The sequence below is a fragment of the Gorilla gorilla genome, chromosome 5 (assembly GCF_029281585.2).
Source record: "Gorilla gorilla gorilla isolate KB3781 chromosome 5, NHGRI_mGorGor1-v2.1_pri, whole genome shotgun sequence".
NCBI classification, from domain to species: domain Eukaryota; kingdom Metazoa; phylum Chordata; class Mammalia; order Primates; family Hominidae; genus Gorilla; species Gorilla gorilla.
This window is the reverse complement of record NC_073229.2, coordinates 173,131,482-173,152,816: the sequence shown is the minus strand read 5'-3', so window position 1 is coordinate 173,152,816 and position 21,335 is coordinate 173,131,482. Positions and strand designations below refer to the sequence as shown.

Below are 21,335 nucleotides of genomic sequence, written 5' to 3'. Positions count from 1 at the left end.
AACACCTGGGCTTTGCACATAAAAGTAAAAGGCATATGCTGATTTATGAAATTAATGACCTAAATTTAATGAGGGAAGCAGCTGGAAATAACAAAGTTAAAATCTCAGATACATCTTAAGCCAAAACAATTCAAGTGAGGGGGTTTATTCCCTCACTCCAACTTAGTTTCCAAAAATAAAAGAAAAATAAGAGTCGCTGCTTACTGACCACACAGAGCTAAGAGTGGGCATGGCAGGAAGAACAGTGCCATCACTTTGAAGTTCTCAAGGCCAAAACTTTAAAGGGAAACATCGTGCAATCAAGCATCAACATTCTTTTCAAGGACTTTGGCATATTTGCTTCCACATTTGTAGCTGAACGGATGGACTGAAAACTGCTCAAAGTACAGGGTCTTAGTCAAAGATTTCTCCCTTTTCCAATGTCAAGTGTGCTCAGGGTCAATTCAAAGACCTTCCCAGTACTTCTTCAACAGAAGTCAGGGAGATGTGGGGTCTCTGTGTCAGAGGTGAATGAGCCCTAGCCAAAGACCACCTAGGCTTGGAGCAATTCAAATTTACATCTGCTGCCGTAATTAAAGCAAAGTAAAATGGGTATCTCACATGACTTTAAGCCTCCAGTTGTTTTTCATCTTTCCTTTGTATTGCAAAACTGTGAATTATGGTTCTAGTCTGCATTTATTACAATTTGTTAAATGTGGTCACTGAGGAACTGACTGCCAGGGAAACCACACCCATGGGAAAGGACACAAGACAACATCCAGTCCAGAAACCTCAAGAAAGGACACACTTGAATTTACTCTGGTGACACAGGTGGTTGAGAATGAAGCCACTCTGGAAGTGGTGGGTTATCAAAAAGGACACGTAGGTTACAGGTGCATGCGGGGCCGAGGGGTGTTAATAAGATAATCTTTGTCTTTTTCCTTAGGTTTTTCTATTACTAGTTGTTGAGACTGATGCTGCTTATATTCTCCCTGAGATGAAATCCCAAAGGATCTGGATCCTAGACATCATACTCTAGTAGAATAAAAGTAGAAATGAGCGAAATTTGGCAATTAGCAATTTAACTTTTACTTCAATTATCTGACTTCTATGAGAAACCAATTTTTTTTTTTTTTAAATTTTACCTTAAGTTCTGGAATACATATGCTGAACGTGCAGGTTTGTTACACAGGTATACATGTCCCATGGTGGTTTGCTGCAACTATCAACCTGTCATCTAGGTTTTAAGCCCCGCATGTATTAGGTATTTGTCCTAACGCTCTCCCTCCCCTTTCCCCCCAACCCCTGACAGGCCCCGGTGTGTGATGTTCCCCTCCCTGTGTCCATGTGTTCTCATTGTTCAACTCCCACTTATGAGTGAGAACATGCGGTGTTTGGTTTTCTGTTCTTGTGTTAGTTTGCTGAGGATGATGGTTTCCAGCTTCATCCATGTCCCTGCAAAGGACATGAACTCATTCTTTTATATGGCTGCATAGTATTCCATGGCATATATGTGCCACATTTTCTTTATCTAGTCTGTCATTGATGGGCATTTGGGTTAGTTCCAAGTCTTTGCTATTATAAACAATGCTGCAATAAACATACATGTGCATGTGTCTTTACAGCGTATGTAAAGACTATATACTATAAAATGTATGTGATGTATAATCCTTTGGGTATATACCCAGTAATGGGATTGCTGGGTCATTTTTATCAACTTTATATTTAACACTGTTCTAGAGATACAACAAAAACAAATGGATACGAGTTATAAAAACTAGAAAAAAGAAAGATAAAATTATCACCTGGGGATATAATTTTATCTGGTAAACTGAAAATAATCTGTGAAAATTTCTTGACAAACATAGAATTCACTTACTAAGGTGACTGAGTTAAAGGTAATATATAGAAATTAGTAACAGTAATAATATGTAAAATTGCAACAACAACAAACCAAATATCTAGAAATCAACTTAAGAACTGTGCAAGATCTAAATGAAGAAAACTTTAAAACTCTGGAGAGATATAACAGAAGTTCTGAGCAAATGGAAAGGCAAAATACATTCTCAAATAATAAGACTCCACATACAGACGTCAATCCTCCCTACCTTAATCTAAAGCTCAAAGTAAACCCAACACATAGGGTATTCTGGGTATGAATGTGGGGTGGGGGTAGGGGACCGCTGAACAAGCTGATTTTCTTTTCTTTTTTTTTTTTTTTTTTTGAGACGGATTCTCACTCTGTCACCCAGGCTGGAGTACAGTGGCGCGATCTTGGCTCACTGCAAGCTCCGCCTCCCGAGTTCACACCATTCTCCTGCCTCAGCCTCCCGAGTAGCTGGGACTACTGGCACCCGCCACCTCGTCCGGCTAATTTTTTTGTATCTTTAGTAGAGACGGGGTTTCACCATGTTAGCCAGGATGGGCTCGATCTCCTGACCTCATGATCCGCCCGCCCTGGCCTCCCAAAGTGCCGGGATTACAGGCGTGAGCCACCACGCCCGACCCTGAACAAGCTGATTTTAAAGTTCCTAAGGAAAAATGAACAAAGACAAAGACCTAGGACAATTGGGGAAAAAGCTGAGTAAAGAGGAAAGACTGGACCCTGCCAGATAATAAAATGTATATATAAATAGTTACTCTATATTATATAATTATACTATTGCATATTACATAATAAAAATATGTATTATGTAATTATACAATAGGTTACAACAGTGTGTATATACATAAATATATAGAATAGTGTTCTGTATATAAAGATACACATTAATGGAACAAAATAAAAGCCAAAAGAGAAAACAGATCCCTCTAAAACCAAGAATTTCTTATATAATAAAGGTGATACTTTAATGAGGAAAACACAAATTATTGTATAAATGGGATAATTTGTTAGCCATCTGGAAAAAAAAGAAACTACATTGATATATTATACCTGACACAAGAATAAATTTCAGAAGTATTAAAGATTTTAATTTAACATGAATAACAACAAAACTCTAGAAGACACCATGGAGAATATTTTTTATAGTTTCAGAGTTAATAAGATCCTTCTGAGTGTAACACAAAACTCAGAAGCCATAAAAAGAAAAAGGTTGATAAATTTGACCACAAAGAAATAAAATTCTGCATATAAAAAACATCACAAAGAAAGTTAAAAGAGATTACTAACTAGGAAAACAATACTTGCAATTTATATCAAAAATAGTGGGCAAATTTCTGTAATTTTCTGAAAAGTTTCTAGAAATCCGAATGTTAGCAAAATGGGCAATGATAAGATGAGAAAGGAAAATACGAATGCCTCTTAAACATGTGAGAAGATGCTCAACTTCACTCATAACGAGAGGAATGCAACTTATCCTACTGACACGTAATTTCTCATCTCTCAGCCTGGCAAAGCTAAAAACGTATGATGACATGGTGTGCAGGTGAAGGGCTGAGGAATTGAATGATGCACAAGATGAACCACGCTCCCAGAATCCTGATACCAGAAATACGTGGACATGTCCATTCTGATGTATCCTTGACAGCAGAGTATGAATTGGAAATGTGCTGGAGCCAGATAGTAACAGCTTATAAGAGGCAAATGCCCATCTCTTAACTCTGCTGTATTCAGTGATGTCATGTTCGTAGTTTGAAATCACCATGGTGAGAAGTATTTACACCACAGAAATTGGCAAAGTTACAAAACAACCCCCCACCCCCGCCAGAGGTGGTTATTAAACATTTATGAGCATACCACTACTTATAATTTCTGAAGTCTCTGCCAGTTTAATACCTTAAAAAGTGACATATTGCTTTAATTTGCAATTCAAAAATTATAGATGAGGCTGAGCATTTTTTAGATTATCTGGAATTTTACTTGTAATTTTTCAATGGGGAACTAGTCTTTTTTTTACTGATTTATAAGACTTCTTATATCTTAATATCTTTAAGAATAAATTCTTTGTCATATTTGTAAATATTGTCTCCATTCGATTTGCCTGTTAATGTTGCCTATAATGCCTTTTTGTGAAATAAACTGTTAAATTATCTAAAGACAAATCTAAAATTCATTTCTTTTGTGATTTCTTCCATTGCCTATGTGCTTTGCCATTCTCTAGCTCAGTCACGTCTCCTTCCACAGGATAGACAACTCACAGCCTCCGTGGCTCAGATACACATCCTTCTGATTTCTCACATTTTACCTTTTTAATCCATCTGAATTTATTTGATGTATGTTGGGTTCCTTAACGGTCTAATTTTTCCTACACTATTTATTCATAAACCTATCTTTTCTCTATTGGTGCATGATGCTTTTTTTTCTAACTGAAATTTTATTGAGATAACTGTAAATTCACATGCAGTTGTGAGGCTCTTTGATCAAATAATAATATTATTATTATAATGATGATAGCTAATATTACATTTAAAGATCAGAAAGACATAGGAGTGTTTTAAGCAAGACAATGACAAAGTCAGATACACACTGGACACTTTGATCATGGATTGGAAGAAGATGAACTGGAGACAGGTTGACAGTATCTGGCACATTATAGGTGTTCAGAATATGTTGAAATTGCACATGCAAGTAGGGAAAAGAGGCAAACATCGTTGGAGCTCCACACATCCTCGCATCTGTTATTGGGTGTTTAACAGGGAGCTGTGACGGGCACTGAGAGACAAGATGATATTCTATTATCAAGTTACATTTTAGTTCAAAACATAAGACTTACAGACATGAAATAATTTGAAGGGTTTAAAAAGCAATGTATGAGAATGTAGAAAAGAAATACCTGAGTAATAGTTACCAAGAGAAATAAAGATGAGCAGTCATCAAGACTGGTTTCGGCTAATTTTATTGCCTTGGTTTAGGACCCTTGTCTTAATCTCACAGGGTTTTTATTAATAGTGATAAGACATAGAATGCCATCGATTATACCTGACATTTATCATCAAAGTTTCCTTTTTAGTTGTTGAACTTGATAACTTTGTCTTATACATCTGCTGACTCTTTCTACAAGTCTTATCCAAGTGGTTAATTACAAAACCCGGAAGTGAGTGAGTAATGCTCTGCAGGGGGTAACGGGACAGCCATCTTACTATAAAAGTCAAACCAGTGTTATTTCACCTTTAATGCAAAGGGAGATGCATATGCAAACTTTTAGCTGAATGTTGATACAATTCCATTGTGTTTTTGCTTTGTAATATGACATGCAGAGCCATTTTTTAGGAGCCAATGCCTTACCCATTAGGCGGCTGGGGCTTCTTGCAGATCGGTGTTTTAAAAGCTTTGCTTGTCATGAAATTGAGTAAGCTTTGGTTAAAATTCTTTCATTCAACTGTGAATATCTGCATGGGTTTCGGATCAGAGAAAAAGCGGTTTGTTCTAGAGGCTGTGTGATTTTGTAGCCAGTTAAGCCCCCACCTGTTCCATTTATTCCTGGCTGCTTTCCCAGAAAGCACATGGGATGAAATCAAACTTCTTATGAAATTTCTGCCAAACCACTTCTACTGGTATCATTTCTACTCTGTCTGAAACACTCATTGGTCAATCAGAAAAGGGAACAAACGTTGTTTGTTACATGTGCTTAGCAAATCTCAATGACTATAAACCAGACCATCACAATGTCCAGGCTAGATTATTTATTGTATAACTTGTTCAGGTATTTATTTTTTTTTTAATATTATAAGGCAAGTTTGAACTTTCAACTGCATTTCAGGAGATTAGGCATCTATAATACCTGTTTCTATCTAAGCTTATTCTGAAGCTTCAAGATACTTAGCATGGCCTTGGCTCCCCACCTACCCACCTCCTTTTAATAATAAGCTCATGCTAACATCGACATCATGCCCCATGCTTTGGGAAGAAGCCCTCAATATGGTGACAAATGGTCAGACATTCCCTTTTCTTAGTTTCCATCCTCCTTACAGTCAAAAGTGTTTTAGTCTTGTCCTTCAACTTCCAGCCATTAGAGGGCAAGGCTGCCGCAGCTAACAAATCCTGAGTCTTGTTTTGAGAAGCCTGAGTGAAGCAAGTATTTTTCCAATTACACACTATCTAATTCAATTTACATTTATTAGAAAAACTGCCAGCTATTTCATGTTAATATTGACATTTTCATAAGTACTTGCAATTAGAATTCAAGCTGAGATTCCAACAAATCTCTTAGATGTTTCACACTTACTTTTCCTGTCTTCAGACTTTGCAAAATATTTTGAAGAACACGTTTGGAGATCATTCAGCCTTTGGGGAATTTATACTGTGTATGTAAAACAGCTGGGCAGGGAAAAAAATATTACAAATGGCAAAGCAATTGAGGACAACTATAGAGGCATGCCAACTTCTGCAAAAATAAGTGTGGGGTATAGAATTCAAAATGTTAACAAAGTTAAATGGAGCCATTAGTTTTTTACCTTACATAAAACTTCATCCCATAGCTTCTTTCAATAGCAAGCCCTCTGACTGCATTCAGAGAACATTTCCTGACTGCATTTAAAATGTAGTTCTACTCACCCACATCTTTTAATTTAGTATTTACATGTCTTTGTATGAATTGGCCTGCATTTAAAGAATGTCACATGTCTCTTTGAAGAGATGGCAATGGACTCCAAGTGCCTCGTCAACCTAAATAAAAAGATGTCCAGATGCTAAAATATTTTATTCATCAAAGTGCTCATTCTGTTTTACTGTTTAAAGCATGGCTTCCTAAAGTGAGATCTGAAATGTATACTATAATGCACGCCTTGGTTTCCGGATAAGAAATATTATTTACTTCAACTTTAGAAGAAAGTCTGACTTAAGACATTTATAGAATATTCATAAATACAACACATAATATTGCACTATATCATCAAACCTCTTTAATGACATTTATTTGCATATGCCAATGAAAAGCCTAACAAATAAAAATGTCTAAGGGGAAGAAGGCAAATACAGGTTTTTCCAAATGGGCAGAGGATAAGAAGGTAAGCTTCCATAAGGCATTCAGGGGGTGCTTCTCTCAGTGAAAACAGCTCCTGCTAATACAGTCAGGAACGGATACGTTGTTAATTCCTCAGTAGTTCTCAACCTCAGCTACACGTTGGCCTCACTTCTGAAGCTTAAAAAAAAAAAATCCCAAAGCCCAGGCTGCACCCTAGACCTATTAAACCAGAACTTTCGGGTGTGGGACCCAGGCATCTGTAGTTTTTAAAGCCTCCACAAGTGGCCAAGGCTGAGAACCACCGCCTTAGTAAATGTTAGCCACCTGCCCCAGTAGGGGTGCAGCGCGGAGCGCCAGCGGCGGGACACAGCTGCAGCAGCTCCGCTGACTCACAGCGAGGGGCGGGGCTCATAGCAGATGAGCTCAGCTGACAGGTGGCCGGCGGATGCACCTGGCTGTGCTCTGGCGGCCCTTGCGGTGCGTGCTCCTGATGGGACCTTGCATGGAGACAGCAGGTCAGGCAAACCTGCCTTGGCAGCCATCAGAGCAGCGTTGCTTCCCCCACAACTGGGACATCTGGAGAAACACTTTACTGTACCCAAGCTCCTCACCTCCCTAAGCCCTCCGCTCCTGCCAAATAGGCGGTTCACCAGAGTGAGCCTCTTGCTCTCAGGCTTTTACACACTTTCTAAAGTGTCACTTCACTTGGAACAGTCCCCTCCTGCTGTCCCCAGAGCCTTACTTCTGCTGCATCTTCTTCTACCCCTAAGAAGACAGCACCCACCTCTCCTCTGTCCGCCTCTCCTTTTCTGGGAAGCCGCTCCCAACAACCCCAACTCTTGCTGGTTTCGTTCCTCCCCGCAATTTTCAGATTGCTAATTTAACACATCCCAGCCAATGACAAGTCCTATATGGCTGCACTGAGCTATTATTAATATCTCCTTGTTGGTATTAAGCTTTTCAAGTTTGGGTCTTCTGTTGCTAACTAGGCGGCAAGCAACTGGAAGCACAGCGATGAGTCTTCAATGTCTTTGTAATTGCTCCCTCATTGCTGCCCCTGACCCCACCTGGAGCTGCTCTTTGCACATGGTTGATGTCCCATAAAAACTTGCTCCTTGGTTTATCTTGCACTTGGATCACTGCAGTAGCCTCTGATCTATCTAGCTGGTCTATCCACTTCGACTTGAAGCCCTTCTCTACTCTGTATGTTGTAGCCAAAGTGATTCCTCCCACAAAATGTAAAAGATTCAGGATGTCCTGTAAACATGCCTCTTTTGCTTTAAGTCCTTTAGTGCCTCCCCAGGGATCTTTAAGACGGTCTGGGAGGCTCTGTGGGGCCCACCACCTGCCTGCCCACATCACTGCACCCAGCTCTTTCCTTTCTTCCTCAGCTCGCCCTGCTTCAGCTTCCCTGGTTCTTCCTCCGTGCTGTGTTCCCTTCTGCCACAGGGCTTTGTATGTGCCCTATGCCTGGGTGTTCTTCCTTCTCCTCTTTCCCTTCAGATATAGCTCAACCAACATTTCTCTGACTTCCAGACTTGCCAGCTGCCCCATTCAATGCCTGGACAGCGCCATGTCTCTGCATTGTAGGATGCAGCCTACATCCTACATGTAGGATGTGATGCAGCCACTATTTCACATACATCTGTATGGTTTTGGGATGAATGCCTGTCTCCCTGGCAGTCTGTGAGCTCCATGAGGACTGACAGTGTCCATTTTAGCTCAACATTTTATTTCCAGTTCCTACAATAGCTCCTACTACACAGAAAGTACTAAATCAATGTTTATTGAGTGAATGAACGAATGACGGATGGATTGGTGGATGAGTCACTAGCAGAAGAAAAAAAAAATGTATGACTGGCCACTTAGTTTTGCAGACTAGGGCCAGGAAAGCCATGGTTTGGTGCCACTGCATAGTAGAATGCACAGTGGCAAGCACTTATAAGTGGCATAGCCAAGTGTCAGAATGCCTGTCACACCCATGTCCCCTCCACAGTCCCCTCTCCCCCTGCTAAGTTGTCCTTGGTGACACTGTGGTAGGCAAAATAATGGACGTCGAAGGTGTCCATATCCTGATCCCTGGGACCTGTGAATATATTACCTTGTATGGCAAAAAGGACTTTGCAAATGTGAGTGCGGTTACAGACCTTGAGAGGGGACACTATGCCGGATTATCGGGGTGAGCCCAATCTAATGACATCAGTCCTTAAAAGTGGAGAGCCCTTTCCAGCTGGGTTAGAGAAATGAGATGGTAGAAGGAGAGGTGTGAAGCATAAGAGGGGCTCAACCCACTGTTGGTGTCTTTGAAGATGGCTGAAGAGAACTGAGAACCCCTGGGCAGCCTGGGCACTGACACTTGGGTGCTGGAAGTGGCTCTAGGTCTCAACAACTTCTGGTTTCCATGTGGCTTAGCTGTGCTGTGGTTCATGTGCTTCCCATGGGGCCTGGCTCTGCCTGGCATTCGTTTCCTAGTCTTCACTGGCCTGCAATCCTTTTGTCTTCATTCCCACAGTTCTCCTGCCCCCTGGCTCCTGATAGAGGTAACCTGGGTGACTCGTAAGCCCCTTGTAACTAAGGTAGCCTCATGCAAGTTCCCCTTATTTGTGGTTTGATCTTAACCACCACTCAGCCTCTCTGGGATCGCCATCCTGGTTCATAAGAGGGGAATGAGGAGTGCTCATACCTACACCAGGAGAGGCTGTGAGGGCGGACGCCCTAACATGAGGCAAAGCATGCTAACCTGCTACACACTATACACATGGCTGCCGTTTGGTGGTAGCACAGGTTGCAGGGGGTAGCATTCTATTCTAGCTCCAAAATCCCTTTGTTGGTCCCTCCTCTCCTCCCTTGCCCCCTCCTTCACCCATCTTGTTTTCTGTTTGCCTGAAACTCCCAGGGATACCCTCAGGTCTTGCTAACCCCCAGAAGTGGCCTTTGGTCCTAAAATCACCTGTGACTCCTGCTTTAGATACACCCAGGACAAATGTATTTCGCAGCGTATCTCTGAAGCTGGGGCTTCCTGGTCCTCCATGCTCCTAGATGGCTTGCATCAGCCTGGCGGAGCATTCGGCTCTGGCGTGCCTTTCTCATTACTCCTCGGAGGGGGAGAGTGCGCGTGTATATGACTTTCCAACCCAGGGCCTACAGGAGCTTAGGTTTCCAAGTAAATAAACACAAGACAAATGTATGCCAGCGGGCTGGGATCAAAACACATCTCCAGCTGTTGGGAACACAAAGAGAAGTAGTTTCCTTAGAAACAGGTTCCCGGGGGAAGGAATCTAGTGAGGCAATTTGAGACCACAGCAGAAGCAGACCTGAGGGTTCAGGACCCAGTATGTCCTGAGCCCCAGGAAAACAGCAGCCTCTATGGACTCCCTGAGCAGAGGAGCTCCAGGTCTGGAGGAAAAATGGCCCCTTTAGGTCATGTGGAGCCAGTAATGGAGCCAAGGGGGTGGGAGCATCAATACTAAAATGTGTTCTGGAGAGTTTTAGCTTCCAAAGCACTTCTGTGTAGAATGCTCAATAGACTCTCCCAACAACCCTGTAATGCAGGCAAAGTAGGTAATATGGTCCCATTGTACAGATGAGACAAGCAAGGTTCACAGAGGCTAAATCCAAGTCACCCAGCTAAGGCAGCTGAGAAGGGAATATAAATACACCTTATCTTAGGCCCCTGGCTCAGCCTACAATTGGAAGCTAAATTTGAACTAGTTGAAGACCAAGAGCGTAACTTTCTTACCGTCACGTATTTGGAAAACATAGATATTTACTGAAACACTTAAAAAGCAGACAATCTAAAGCCCTTCTTCATTTTATTTATTTAAGAAAAACAATGCCTTAGAAATAGAGGCAATGCCTGAGGTTTCTTTCACTCAAAGGACAGTCTCAGCTGGTTGGGACAGAGTGGAAATTTCCACACACTGGTATTTCATATGTATACTTTCAAAGTTAAAGGACATTCAGAGTCCAAAACTTTCAAGTAGATTAAAATGCATAGCTTTCTAAAAACCTTTGCTGACTCTGGCCAATTTTCAGACTTCTCTAGAATCCAACAGGGCCAACATGATTCACTGAATTCTTTATGAATTAAGAAGCTGTAAATTACACATCTTTTCTTTTAAACATGCATTACTTTCCACACTTTACAGCCAAGCCAAATAAACAGTGTCACAGAGGCAGTGTTCTCTCTGGGAAGATTTTCTCCCTTTTCTTCCTATTCTTCAAATGGAGGATGGCCTAGTGAAGTGGCAATAATGGTGAGGGCAGCAGCCCAATTTGACATTTTTGAGAACTTGATGTGTAACCAGCAGGGTGAAAATGACAGCATAAGAAATCCACTTTCATGGAAGCTCCAAGATTGGAAAAGGGAGTGGCTTCAGCAGGAATAAGATGCTCTCCCTCATCTGGAGATGACAACAGTTGCTCTTCGTTAGAAAAAGCTTTCCACCATTCATTAAATATGGTCTGTGTGCCAGGTATTTCCCTACCTGGGAAATAAAGGAGGCTGGACATGAGCTGGAGAAGAGTCTCAGGTGCTGGGATGTGTCCAAGTGTGCCTGGGTTCAGAGGACCCCCACCCCCAAAAAGGAGGCAGCCACCTCCACATTGGGGAGTTTCCAGCTCTGGACAAAAAGAAATGAGCCTAAGACAACTGCCTTTTCACAGTATGGCTGCTAGAAGTTGAACTTGCGTCTATGCGAGCACTAATTTATTTAAAAATGATTTTCCAGGAAATGCCAAGGAAGAAGAGTTTGGAAAGAAATAGAAAGTTTGAGAAAAGCTAGTTGTTCCCAGAAAATAAGGTATAGCTAGAAGATGCTTGAATATTTGAAAACAAATTGCTGTAACAGCGATGTCTTTGTAAAGATGGAGAGACGATGTTACATCAAATGATTCTGCTTCAAAAGTGTGGGACTCGGCCCAGTCCTCTTCTCCCTTTACCCTTCAGGAACGTAAGGTCTGAGTGGGCAAACAGCACCGAAGTGGAATCAGGAAGTCTGGATTCTCCTCCTGGCAGGGACTTTACCCCACCCCAAATCCCAGGCCCGTTCCCACACCTGTAAAATGAGAGACTCCTCATCCTCTTTGGGGTTCCTGCAAATCCTAGGATTCCTTTACCCTTTCCATTTTCTTCCAAACCACCCTGCCTCACAAGATGATATTATTTCATCCTCAGAGCAGGCTTGGAGGCAGGCGCTGGCCACTCCCAGCTGTATGCTAAGCAGCTCTGTGAGGCTCAGGGCCAGGGGCAGAACTGCCCAAATTTTGGCAATGGGATAAAGCAAGGGGCTTTAGAGCACTGAGATCTGGAACGACTTGGTAAATCAGCAGACCCATTTCAGGCCAGCAACCAAGACCCTGTGGGCATGCGGTGTGCAGGGAAGGGCCTCCGAGGGGAGGGGTGGCCTGCAAGGAGGGGACAGTGGGCTCCTCACAGCTGCCTGCGCCCCGCTGAGACACAAACAACACCCTCTTTTGAGTCAAACAACTGACTACCCAGCCTTTGCCAAAATGAGGACAGACTCTTCTGAAAGGGAGCAATTTTATTTCAAGGGTCTAATGGGACCAAGGAGATGGAATTAAAAGTTTCAGCTATTAAAAAAAGGCAATAGACCGTCTTCTTCCAAATAAACAAACTATCCTTTGAACAAGAAGACAGCCTTCTAACCAGGTCAGGCTGGAACCAGATCATGAAGGGGACACCCCTCCCCCCCACCACCAGGCTCTCCTCTCTTGAATCTGAGCCCCCCCGAGTTTCTGCTGTGCTGCTTTGGGGAGCCCAGTGCTTTCCCGCTGGGGCCTTGCCAAGGATCGATCTGATGACCTCATCTGACATAGACCCTTCCCGAACACAGTGCTTACATTTGGAAAGGAGCCCCTACAAATTTCTAAGGGCAGAATTCCAGGCAGGGAAATCTCTCTACAATCTCTCAAGTCACATAACAAAGGCAGTTACCAGCTCTTCAAAAATATAACACTTGCCCCAACTACCAACTTTCAATATTTTATGACCTTTTTAAAAAAACTCCAAACCAGGCTGGGCACGGTGGCTCACACCTGTAATCTCAGCACTTTGGGAGGCTGAGGTGGGTGGATCATTTTAGGTCAGGAGTTCGAGACCAGCCTGGCCAACATGGTGAAACCCCGCCTCTACTAAAAATACAAAAATTAACCAGGCGTGGTGGGAAGCACCTGTAGTCCTAGCTACTGGGGAGGCTGAAGCAGGAGAATCGCTTGAACCCCAGAGGTGGAGGTTGCAGTGAGCAAAGATCTTGCCACTGCGCTCCAGCCTGGGCAACAGAGCAAGACTGTGTCTCAAAACAAAAACAAAAACGAACAAATGGAAACTCCAAACCATAATTTTTTCCCCTCACATTTGCCACCTTTCTCTCTAATGATTGCAGCTTATTATTTGTGTGAGTGTGTGAAAACTGCATTATATGAAATGATTTACAGGATGGCAACAGAAGCTTGACAGAGCGGAAGAAGCTAGAGCATTCCTCTCAACTCTTACATTAATATTTGAAGAGTAGTGTTCATAAGACGTGTTTCTGTATTGTTGGTTTTTTGGCATTTTCTGCTGTCCTTTGGTTCTAACTTTCTTAGCATGAGGATTGAATCAGAACTATGAAAAAATTGTCTGGATTAAATGGAATGTATGCTGTTTTTAAAAGAACATATAGATATATTAATCAAGATCCAAAACAAATAATAAAGATAATTAGAGACGACATTATTCTTGTAGTGTTTCTATACTCTGAATACACGTCTCACCAAATAAAAAGCATATAGTCATATTCATAACCTACAGTTTATTTTATTTTATTTATTTTTAATTATTATTATTTTTTTTTTTTGAGATGGAGTCTCGGTCTGGCACCTAGGCTGGAGTGCAGTAGCATGATCTTGGCTCACTGCAACCTCTGCCTCCCGGATTCAAAGGATTCTCCCACCTCAGCCTCCCAATTAGCTGGGATCACAGGCATGCGCCACCATGCTCGGCTAATTTTTGTATTTTTAATAAAGACAGGTTTTCACCATGTTGGCCAGGCTGGTCTCGATCTCCTGGCCTCAAGTGATGCACCTGCCTCGGCCTCCCAAAGTGCTGGGATTACAGGTGTGAGCCACTGCGCCCGGCCTCATAACCTATAAAGAAATAGATTAGGGTTTCGCCATAAAAACTAAAAAAGAAAAAGGGAAAAGCCCTTTAAAATGTATCATCAAAGGAAGAAAATAAAAATAAAATCATCAAAATATTTCACTGAAGCCTTAGGTAGTTGATCAAATACTGAAGGTGAGTGGAAAGCCGTGGGTCTGGTGTAGTCGTCTGGCCCTGGCTGAGACACTACCTTCTCTGTATCTCAGTTTTCTCTACTCTAATCATGGATTTGAAAACATGAACGTGACACTGAGGGGACATCATCCCCAAATGCTCCCAGCCTCTGAACATCCACTTCCATTATGTTTTTAAAATGAGATGAGGAAGCAGCCATCCTGGCCGTGGGTGGCCCTGAGATTCGGTGCTTTTCTCCAGCGGCAAGGCTGCTGCTGACGGCGCATCAGCAGTGGCCTCAGCTCTGGGCGATCTTCCAGCTTTGGGAACAACACCTCTGACTGATCCTCAACACTTCCTTCTTTCCTGCTTGTGCCCGACAACAGCCCAGGATGGGTCCGGGTGAACCCCAAGGGCTCTCTCAGACACAGAGACCAGGATTTCAGCCTCCTGGGCACCAGGCTGTCAGCTCCTCAGTACATGTTTCTCAACACAGGGATGGGAAATGTACCTTTCGTTCTAGTGCTGAAAGAAAGACGCGCAACTCCGCCCTCCGTTTTTGTTACCAACCTCTGTGCTGCGGAAATAATTACTGGGCTCGAGACTAACATCCCTTATGGAGCTGAGGGTCCCAAAACAAGTCCAGAGAAAGCAAACAATTACTGGTGCAATGACAGGGTTCTATCGCGCTGTGGTGGAAAGAACCCAGACTGTGAAGGCAGGAAACCCGAAACAGTCGGTCGCAGTTGCGCCCTTACCTGAGAGGTGACTGTGGCAAATCCCACAACCTTTAGAATCTCAGGGTCCTCATCTGAAAACACCTCCCCCTCCCAGAGTGGTCATGGGAACTGAATGGGCTGAGGGATGAGAAGGGGCTCTGCCGTCCTCTGACAGACACCTCCCAACACCTTTGTTCTTCTTAAGCACTAAAGTGCTAGTCAGGACTCCTTAGGAAAGACTGTTTCCGCTCTGGGTCCCAAAACCTAGCACTAAAGACAACTGAGCAAAGCAAAATCAGAAAATAATTTGAGGAAATGTTCATTAGGATCTGGGTCACCCGGAACCAGTTTCTCTTGCCAAGACCTCCTTCCTGCGGAAGCACCCTCTCTGCGCCACGCTCCATGGAGGCGCCAAGGAGAAGGCCTGGGAAGGGAAGAGTGAGCCTTCCCTGGTGGAGGGGCCACTCCTCAGGCAGTGGGGAGACCGCCTTTTGCATGCAACAGGACTTACCAGGTAGCGCTCCTCCTGCCTCATGCTGGGGGTGCGGATCATGTGATTTTGTTCCCCTCTCCAGTCTCCAAAGCGACGGAAAAAATAGTTGGATAAGAACCGGTTGACGGGGTCTCTAATGATGTTGATGTAGACAGGCTGGTCTCCTCCAAACCTAACACAAACATTGAGTTCGTTACAACCCATCACTGCAGGAGGAAAACAGGGCCTACTTAGACAACATCTCCCCTCCCCTCTAGGTTAACTTATTGAAAGATGACCTCCTATGCTAAGGTGCCAATGACACGTAATAAGCAAACGGTGTTTCCTGATAGGCATTTTATTATCATGCAGGAAGTGGGGAGGATGATACCTGTTCCAGGTACCTGTTGAGGGGCTGTGAGGACATTTCATAGTATAGCACGGTACAAACCACAGCATTGTGCATGTTAAGGAAGAGATGGTGTCTAGTTTTCTCACTAGGCTGTAGGTTTCTTGAGGATGGGGGCCACTCTGTATTGGATTTAGTATTTCCAATGGCTAGAACAGAACCCACAGGGACACAATTGGCCCTCGGTGAATGTTTCAGTTGATTGGTAGGTTTTGACTGCCTTGCTGGGTGAGATGGCACTTCCTCTATATTGCAATTCAAACAGTTCCGGGTCAGGTGCTCTGCAGTAAGGGAGTGAATAACAGCCAGTCTTCACTGAGCACTCGCTGTTCACCTTGTTCTAAATACCTCATGTAACCAGCTTGCTGAAGCCCCATAACATGTCAATGGAGTAGAAAAAATAATTATCCTCATTTACACTTGGGGAAACTGAGGCAGGAATAAGGTTCATAACTTGTAGCTGAACTAGGATATGGGTCCAGGCAATCCGGCTCTAGAATCTATGCTCTTAATTATGGAAAAGTGATTTCCGGAGTTGAGGAAATTTTGTGTGGGATATCAAGAATGAAACAAAATTCAACATAATTATCCTCAAGTGATGGCAAGTGGCTTCAGATAAAAATAAAGCAAATAGCCAGGTGTTCCATTTTAATTCCTTCCATGAAAGGATTAGATGAATCCACTAATTCTTGGCCCAAGAACAAGGTTTTCCCGAGGCAAAGTGATGAGACTGGCTGGGTTTGTCTTAATGATTCCTTCTTTTTCTCCTTGAACTGCTTGAAAGCAGTAGCTTTGAGGAGTCCGGGGAGAGTGCCCCAGTCTCTGGCCAGAGGTCATGCTCTGGTGACCTCCTAAGGGGCCTGCAGGGTTCTCTAGCCCTATGGCCTTGTGACCTTCTGAGGAACGTGCCTGGACATTCTGTCAGGGGTCAGAAAGAACTAAGAGAAAACAAACTGACAGGACTCCGCTCCTGCCTCTCTCCAGCTGGCAGACTCCATTCACCTTTCAAAACCCAGCCTGGAGTCACATCACATCCCTCAGCAATTAATGCCCAACCCAGGGTCCATGCCTCCCTCCTCTGTGCCCCGGGCCCTCTCTCTTGCACTGTGTGGAAATGTGTGCCTCTCCCATCAGACTGTGGGCCTCCTGCAGCCAGGAACGACATGCTCTAGCTCAGTGTGTGGCACACAGTAGGTGCTCAACAAATGATGACCAAATGAAGCAATGAACATCTGAGTGTGTGCCTCTCAGTTGTTAACGTTTCTTCCCATATCATGGGGCTTTGTTGTCAGAGGAAAGTAATAACAAGCCCCCATCCTTTTCTGTGTATGAATTCATATAATGTTGTTCCTGGTTTATCTGCATTTTTAAAAAGAATCTTCAGAGAGAAGAATCCAAAGGAACAACTCTGAGATAGTGGAATTTCAGGCACCAGGACATATGAATGACACCCTGGAGCCCTTAAATACTACCACATTGGAACACACACTGCTCATGGGTGAGATTAGCCTTGCAATGCGAATCTTGTTAGTTCTCAGAAATACACATTCATGTAACTGGATGAACAACTAACTGGAGTCCCAGGAGTTAGCTGTGCCAACCACCGGCTAACTACTGTATACACCCCAGATTTGTCCCCCTTTTAAAATTAAATTGGGTTTCATATCTATGATAAACAGCAACTAAAGTAATAAAGCTAGGGACTAGGAAGACAAGGCTTGCATACCAAATATGCACCTAATTAGACCCTCAAAATTGCTTCATGCTTTTAAAAACCTCAACTGTTCTTTTATGTTCATGTGAAGAATGACTGCTAGTGCTAGTTAGCAGAACTGCCCAATCATGTGAATCCATGCACAGCGTCCCATCAGGAGATGGCTCTCAGCCTCACCACTGCCATCTTTGATCAATGGCGAGAGAAGTAAGGACTGGGAAGTCTTGATGAGCATGGGTGACTTGCTCTTGTTTGCACGTTGCAACCCAATGCAAGACTTCCAGAATAATTTTCCAAAATGGAAGTTTTAGATGGCTTAAGAATGTATTGTCAAGTATCAGATAATAGTAGGCTCTCTCTAGAAGTTTCTAACTATGACAAACAGGTGTCTTGTATATATCTTCCCCTTTGCAGAAGGCAATAATGGTTGCAGGCTGCCAACCCTCTGTACACACAGCTTCCGCCAAATTGGGAAAATCTGGGGTGACATGTCCGTTATACAGAAGAAGCCAGAATACCACCATGCTACCATCAGGGACCAGAGCATAGCACATGTCCTAGTGCCTGAGTAGGGAAGCAATTTCCCTACCCTCATTCCATCTTCTTTCAGCATCAGTTTCTCCTCTAAGTAATTTAAAACTCTGGTCAGAATTTCTGGCTACTATTTATAAAGTCCCTGGGTCACCTGAACCTTTTGCTCACTCATGATTTCATTTTGGGGCTGAGAATGGTTTGTACCCTACCATCCCATACAGTGATTTTTAAAAGCCTGGAGAGAAGATTCCACAACCTCCCTGTAAAGTCCACTGTATCAGTTGAAAAGTCTTTCTTATACTCAGCCAATATTTAACATTTTCCTTTTATGCACATTTCCTTTTGTTTGAACCATTTGACACAAAGGATTTGCGTCTCCTATGCTTTTACAATGCTTAGCCTTTTCAACTTCAATTTTAATTCTTTTAACTTTTTGTTGTTTCTTTCAAACATTCCTTTGGCTTTTATCTTAAGACTTATTTCCCTTCATTTTATAATCTAAAGCTCTAATTTTATCTTTATGGAGCGCTAAAAAATTGTGGTGACTACGGCTGATCACAGGTTCTAAGTAGTGCATACACTAGAGAGTAGAAGAGTCAGGCCATATTTTGATTTTGTTCAACAGCACACCCTTTTGTCCTTCAGTCACCACAATTACTCCTGCATCTTTGAAGCTCTCTTTTAAGTCATCCTAAAATAGCAGGCATTACCAATTCCTTCGACATTTGTTGACAGATCCTATTCCCCAACTCTGTAAGCACTGCTCTGGGCTTCCTTTGGACTCTGCAACTGTGTCATATTTTTTAAATTTTTACTCATTTTTTTTGATGAGAAGATGAAGATCTGCAGCAGGGAATAATTTTCTAGGAAGCATAACTGCATGTTTCTCACTCTGAGAGGCATTTCCGAACACCTCATTCTGAGCATTTTCATCAGCATCGGTCCCACACTGCTACCTCAATCAATTCATCAACCCATCGATAATATTAGTCACCTCTTCAACAGCTACACAAAGCACTAGGGTAAAAATTTTAGGTATATTTTCATCAAAATTTGAAAGGCATTCTTCCTGAGGTAATAATTATTGCACATATTAAATCAATACTTAAGACCAGAATTATCCCGGAGAATTAAGACTGTTTTGTACTCCAATTATAGTAGAGATTACTGTGATTGGAATCAGTTTTTGAAAGTATATCCTGTTCTTCTAAGAAATTCTAGTAAAATGTATATATTTGCCCTTTTCATCATTTTAAAGTGTACAATTCAGTGGTATCAAAACATTCACATTGTTGTGAAGTCATCATTATCACCCGTCTCCAAAACGTTTTCACGTTCACAAATGGAAACTCTGCCCATTCAACAAAAAAATCCCTTTTCCTGCTTTCCCCACCCCTGGTAACCACCATTCTGCCAAAAGCCTACCTCCTTTTTAGCCTCTGGCCTGGAAGCAGAGGTTATCTTTGTGCCACTATCTACATTAAAGGGTGAAAAGTACCATAGGCCAGAGGCCCAGGGCTTTGACCCTTGTCAGTGAGGGAGGAAGACACTTTGAAGAGAGAGAAAGGCCATCATGGAAAAGAACAGGACCTTTTGGGGGCAGAGTGAGGAGTGGCTGAGGCGGAGAGGGGTAGAGCTGGCTGTTTATTTTTGAGACGGAGTTTCGCTCTTGTTGCCCAGGCTGGAGTGCAATGGCGTGATCTCGGCTTACTGCAACATCTGCCTCCTGGGTTCAAGTGATTCTCCTGCCACAGTCTCCCAAGTAGTTGGGATTACAGGCGCCCATCACCATGCCCATCTAATTTTTGTATTTTTAGTAGAGATGGGGTTTTGCCGTGTTGGCCAGGCTGGTCTCGAACTCCCGACCTCAAGTGATCCGCCTGCCTCGGCCTCCCAAAGTGCTGGGATTACAGGTGTCAGCCACTGCGCCCAGCCAAGCTGGCTGTTAAAGGGCCCTTTGCTGGAGTCCGTCACAGTAACAAGAGTCTCTGAACGTCCAGTGGGGGCCAGCATGGTGGGGAGGTCTGGCTTCTGTCCTCACACCCCCTGCAGTGGGCACTTCCATCTCCTCTGCCCAGGACTAGACCCCCCCACCCCCTGCACCATCCATCACAAAACACAAGCAGAAGAGACAGCTGTGCTCTGCTCTCCGGTCTGTCCCAAGGCAGGAGAGATGGAAACATTCGCTGTGAGAAGCTGAGACAAATGGGGAAGGAGGTGGGTAGTCGGGTCAGGGCTCCCACTCACAGAGGAAGATGAATTGACAAGGCATGAAATAAACAGTAAGGAATAATCAGGAAATGAGGGAAAGTCCAGATTATACTCATCCCTGATGGGCCAACACAGCTGGTGGCCCATGCAGCGGCAGAGATCCACTCCCCTTAGAGGGAAAAGCAGAAACATGAGGACGAAAGTGCCAATTTAGGAAGACAAGCCCAGCCAGGGTTCACATAGGCAAAACCCAGAGAAAACTCGCACTTGTAAATGGAACTTCTGCGCTGTGTTTAAGGAGTCAGAGACGGTGTTAACCACTAATACCGATTTTTACTTTGGTGCTTTCTTCAGAGTTTGCAGTGTCTGTCAAATGATAAGAGATTTGAAGGGCACAGAATTGAAATGGATCACTTGGCTAAGAAGAATAAAAAAGTCAACATTTACAAATAAGATGTGAAAACCAAATTGACTTGTGGAATTAGCGAAGTCTGATTTGTTTTGTTAAATAATGCCATCAGAGGGCAGAGTTTGTTCACAAAAGTTGATACAAGAAACACTGTTCACATCAGTAATTGAGACTTCACTTGTAGGGAAGAGAAAAGGTGTCCAAAATGCACCCCCTTGCACATCACACCCCACTGCTTTTCTGGTGATTGACTAATTTTCACACTGTTTGTTTGTTTTTGCAAGTTACTATTGGCACCGGAACCACCATCTGAGATACGTGAGAAGACAGAAATGGAAGCAAAGGAAGGTGAGGGGGTCATGGCAGAGAAAGGAAGAATGATGTGAAAAAAGGATAAGGGAAGTGGTGGTTTGAAATTATTTAGCATATTGGTGTCTCTCATAGTGCATTTGGACTATTTTGACAGCATCGGGTTCTGAGGCAAAGCTTCTTAAGGGTTTCCCTGCAAAAGCACATTTGGAAGGGTGAGGGGCATTGTAGATTGCAAAAATATTTATACCCCCCCAAAAAATAAAAGCTTAGAAAACAAACAAAATTGGGGGCAGGGGACAGACAAATTTGAATTGTAGCCTGTCGCAAGGCTTTCTAGCGTGTGGATCTAAGATAGATTTGGAGGGATGCTGTTGATGTTGGAAAGTTGATCTTTTTCA

At 43.1% G+C, this 21,335-nt stretch overlaps 1 protein-coding gene across 1 annotated transcript in view; it reads right to left on the bottom strand.

Moving 5' to 3' along the window:
• The window catches only part of UST (uronyl 2-sulfotransferase), a 330,777-nt gene that overhangs the window by 97,116 nt on the left and 212,326 nt on the right, over positions 1 to 21,335 (bottom strand). Inside the window, exon 5 of the mRNA XM_004044809.5 lies at positions 15,388 to 15,541. Coding sequence (XP_004044857.3) covers positions 15,388 to 15,541 — 154 coding nt within the window. The remainder of the gene's footprint in view (positions 1 to 15,387; positions 15,542 to 21,335) is intronic.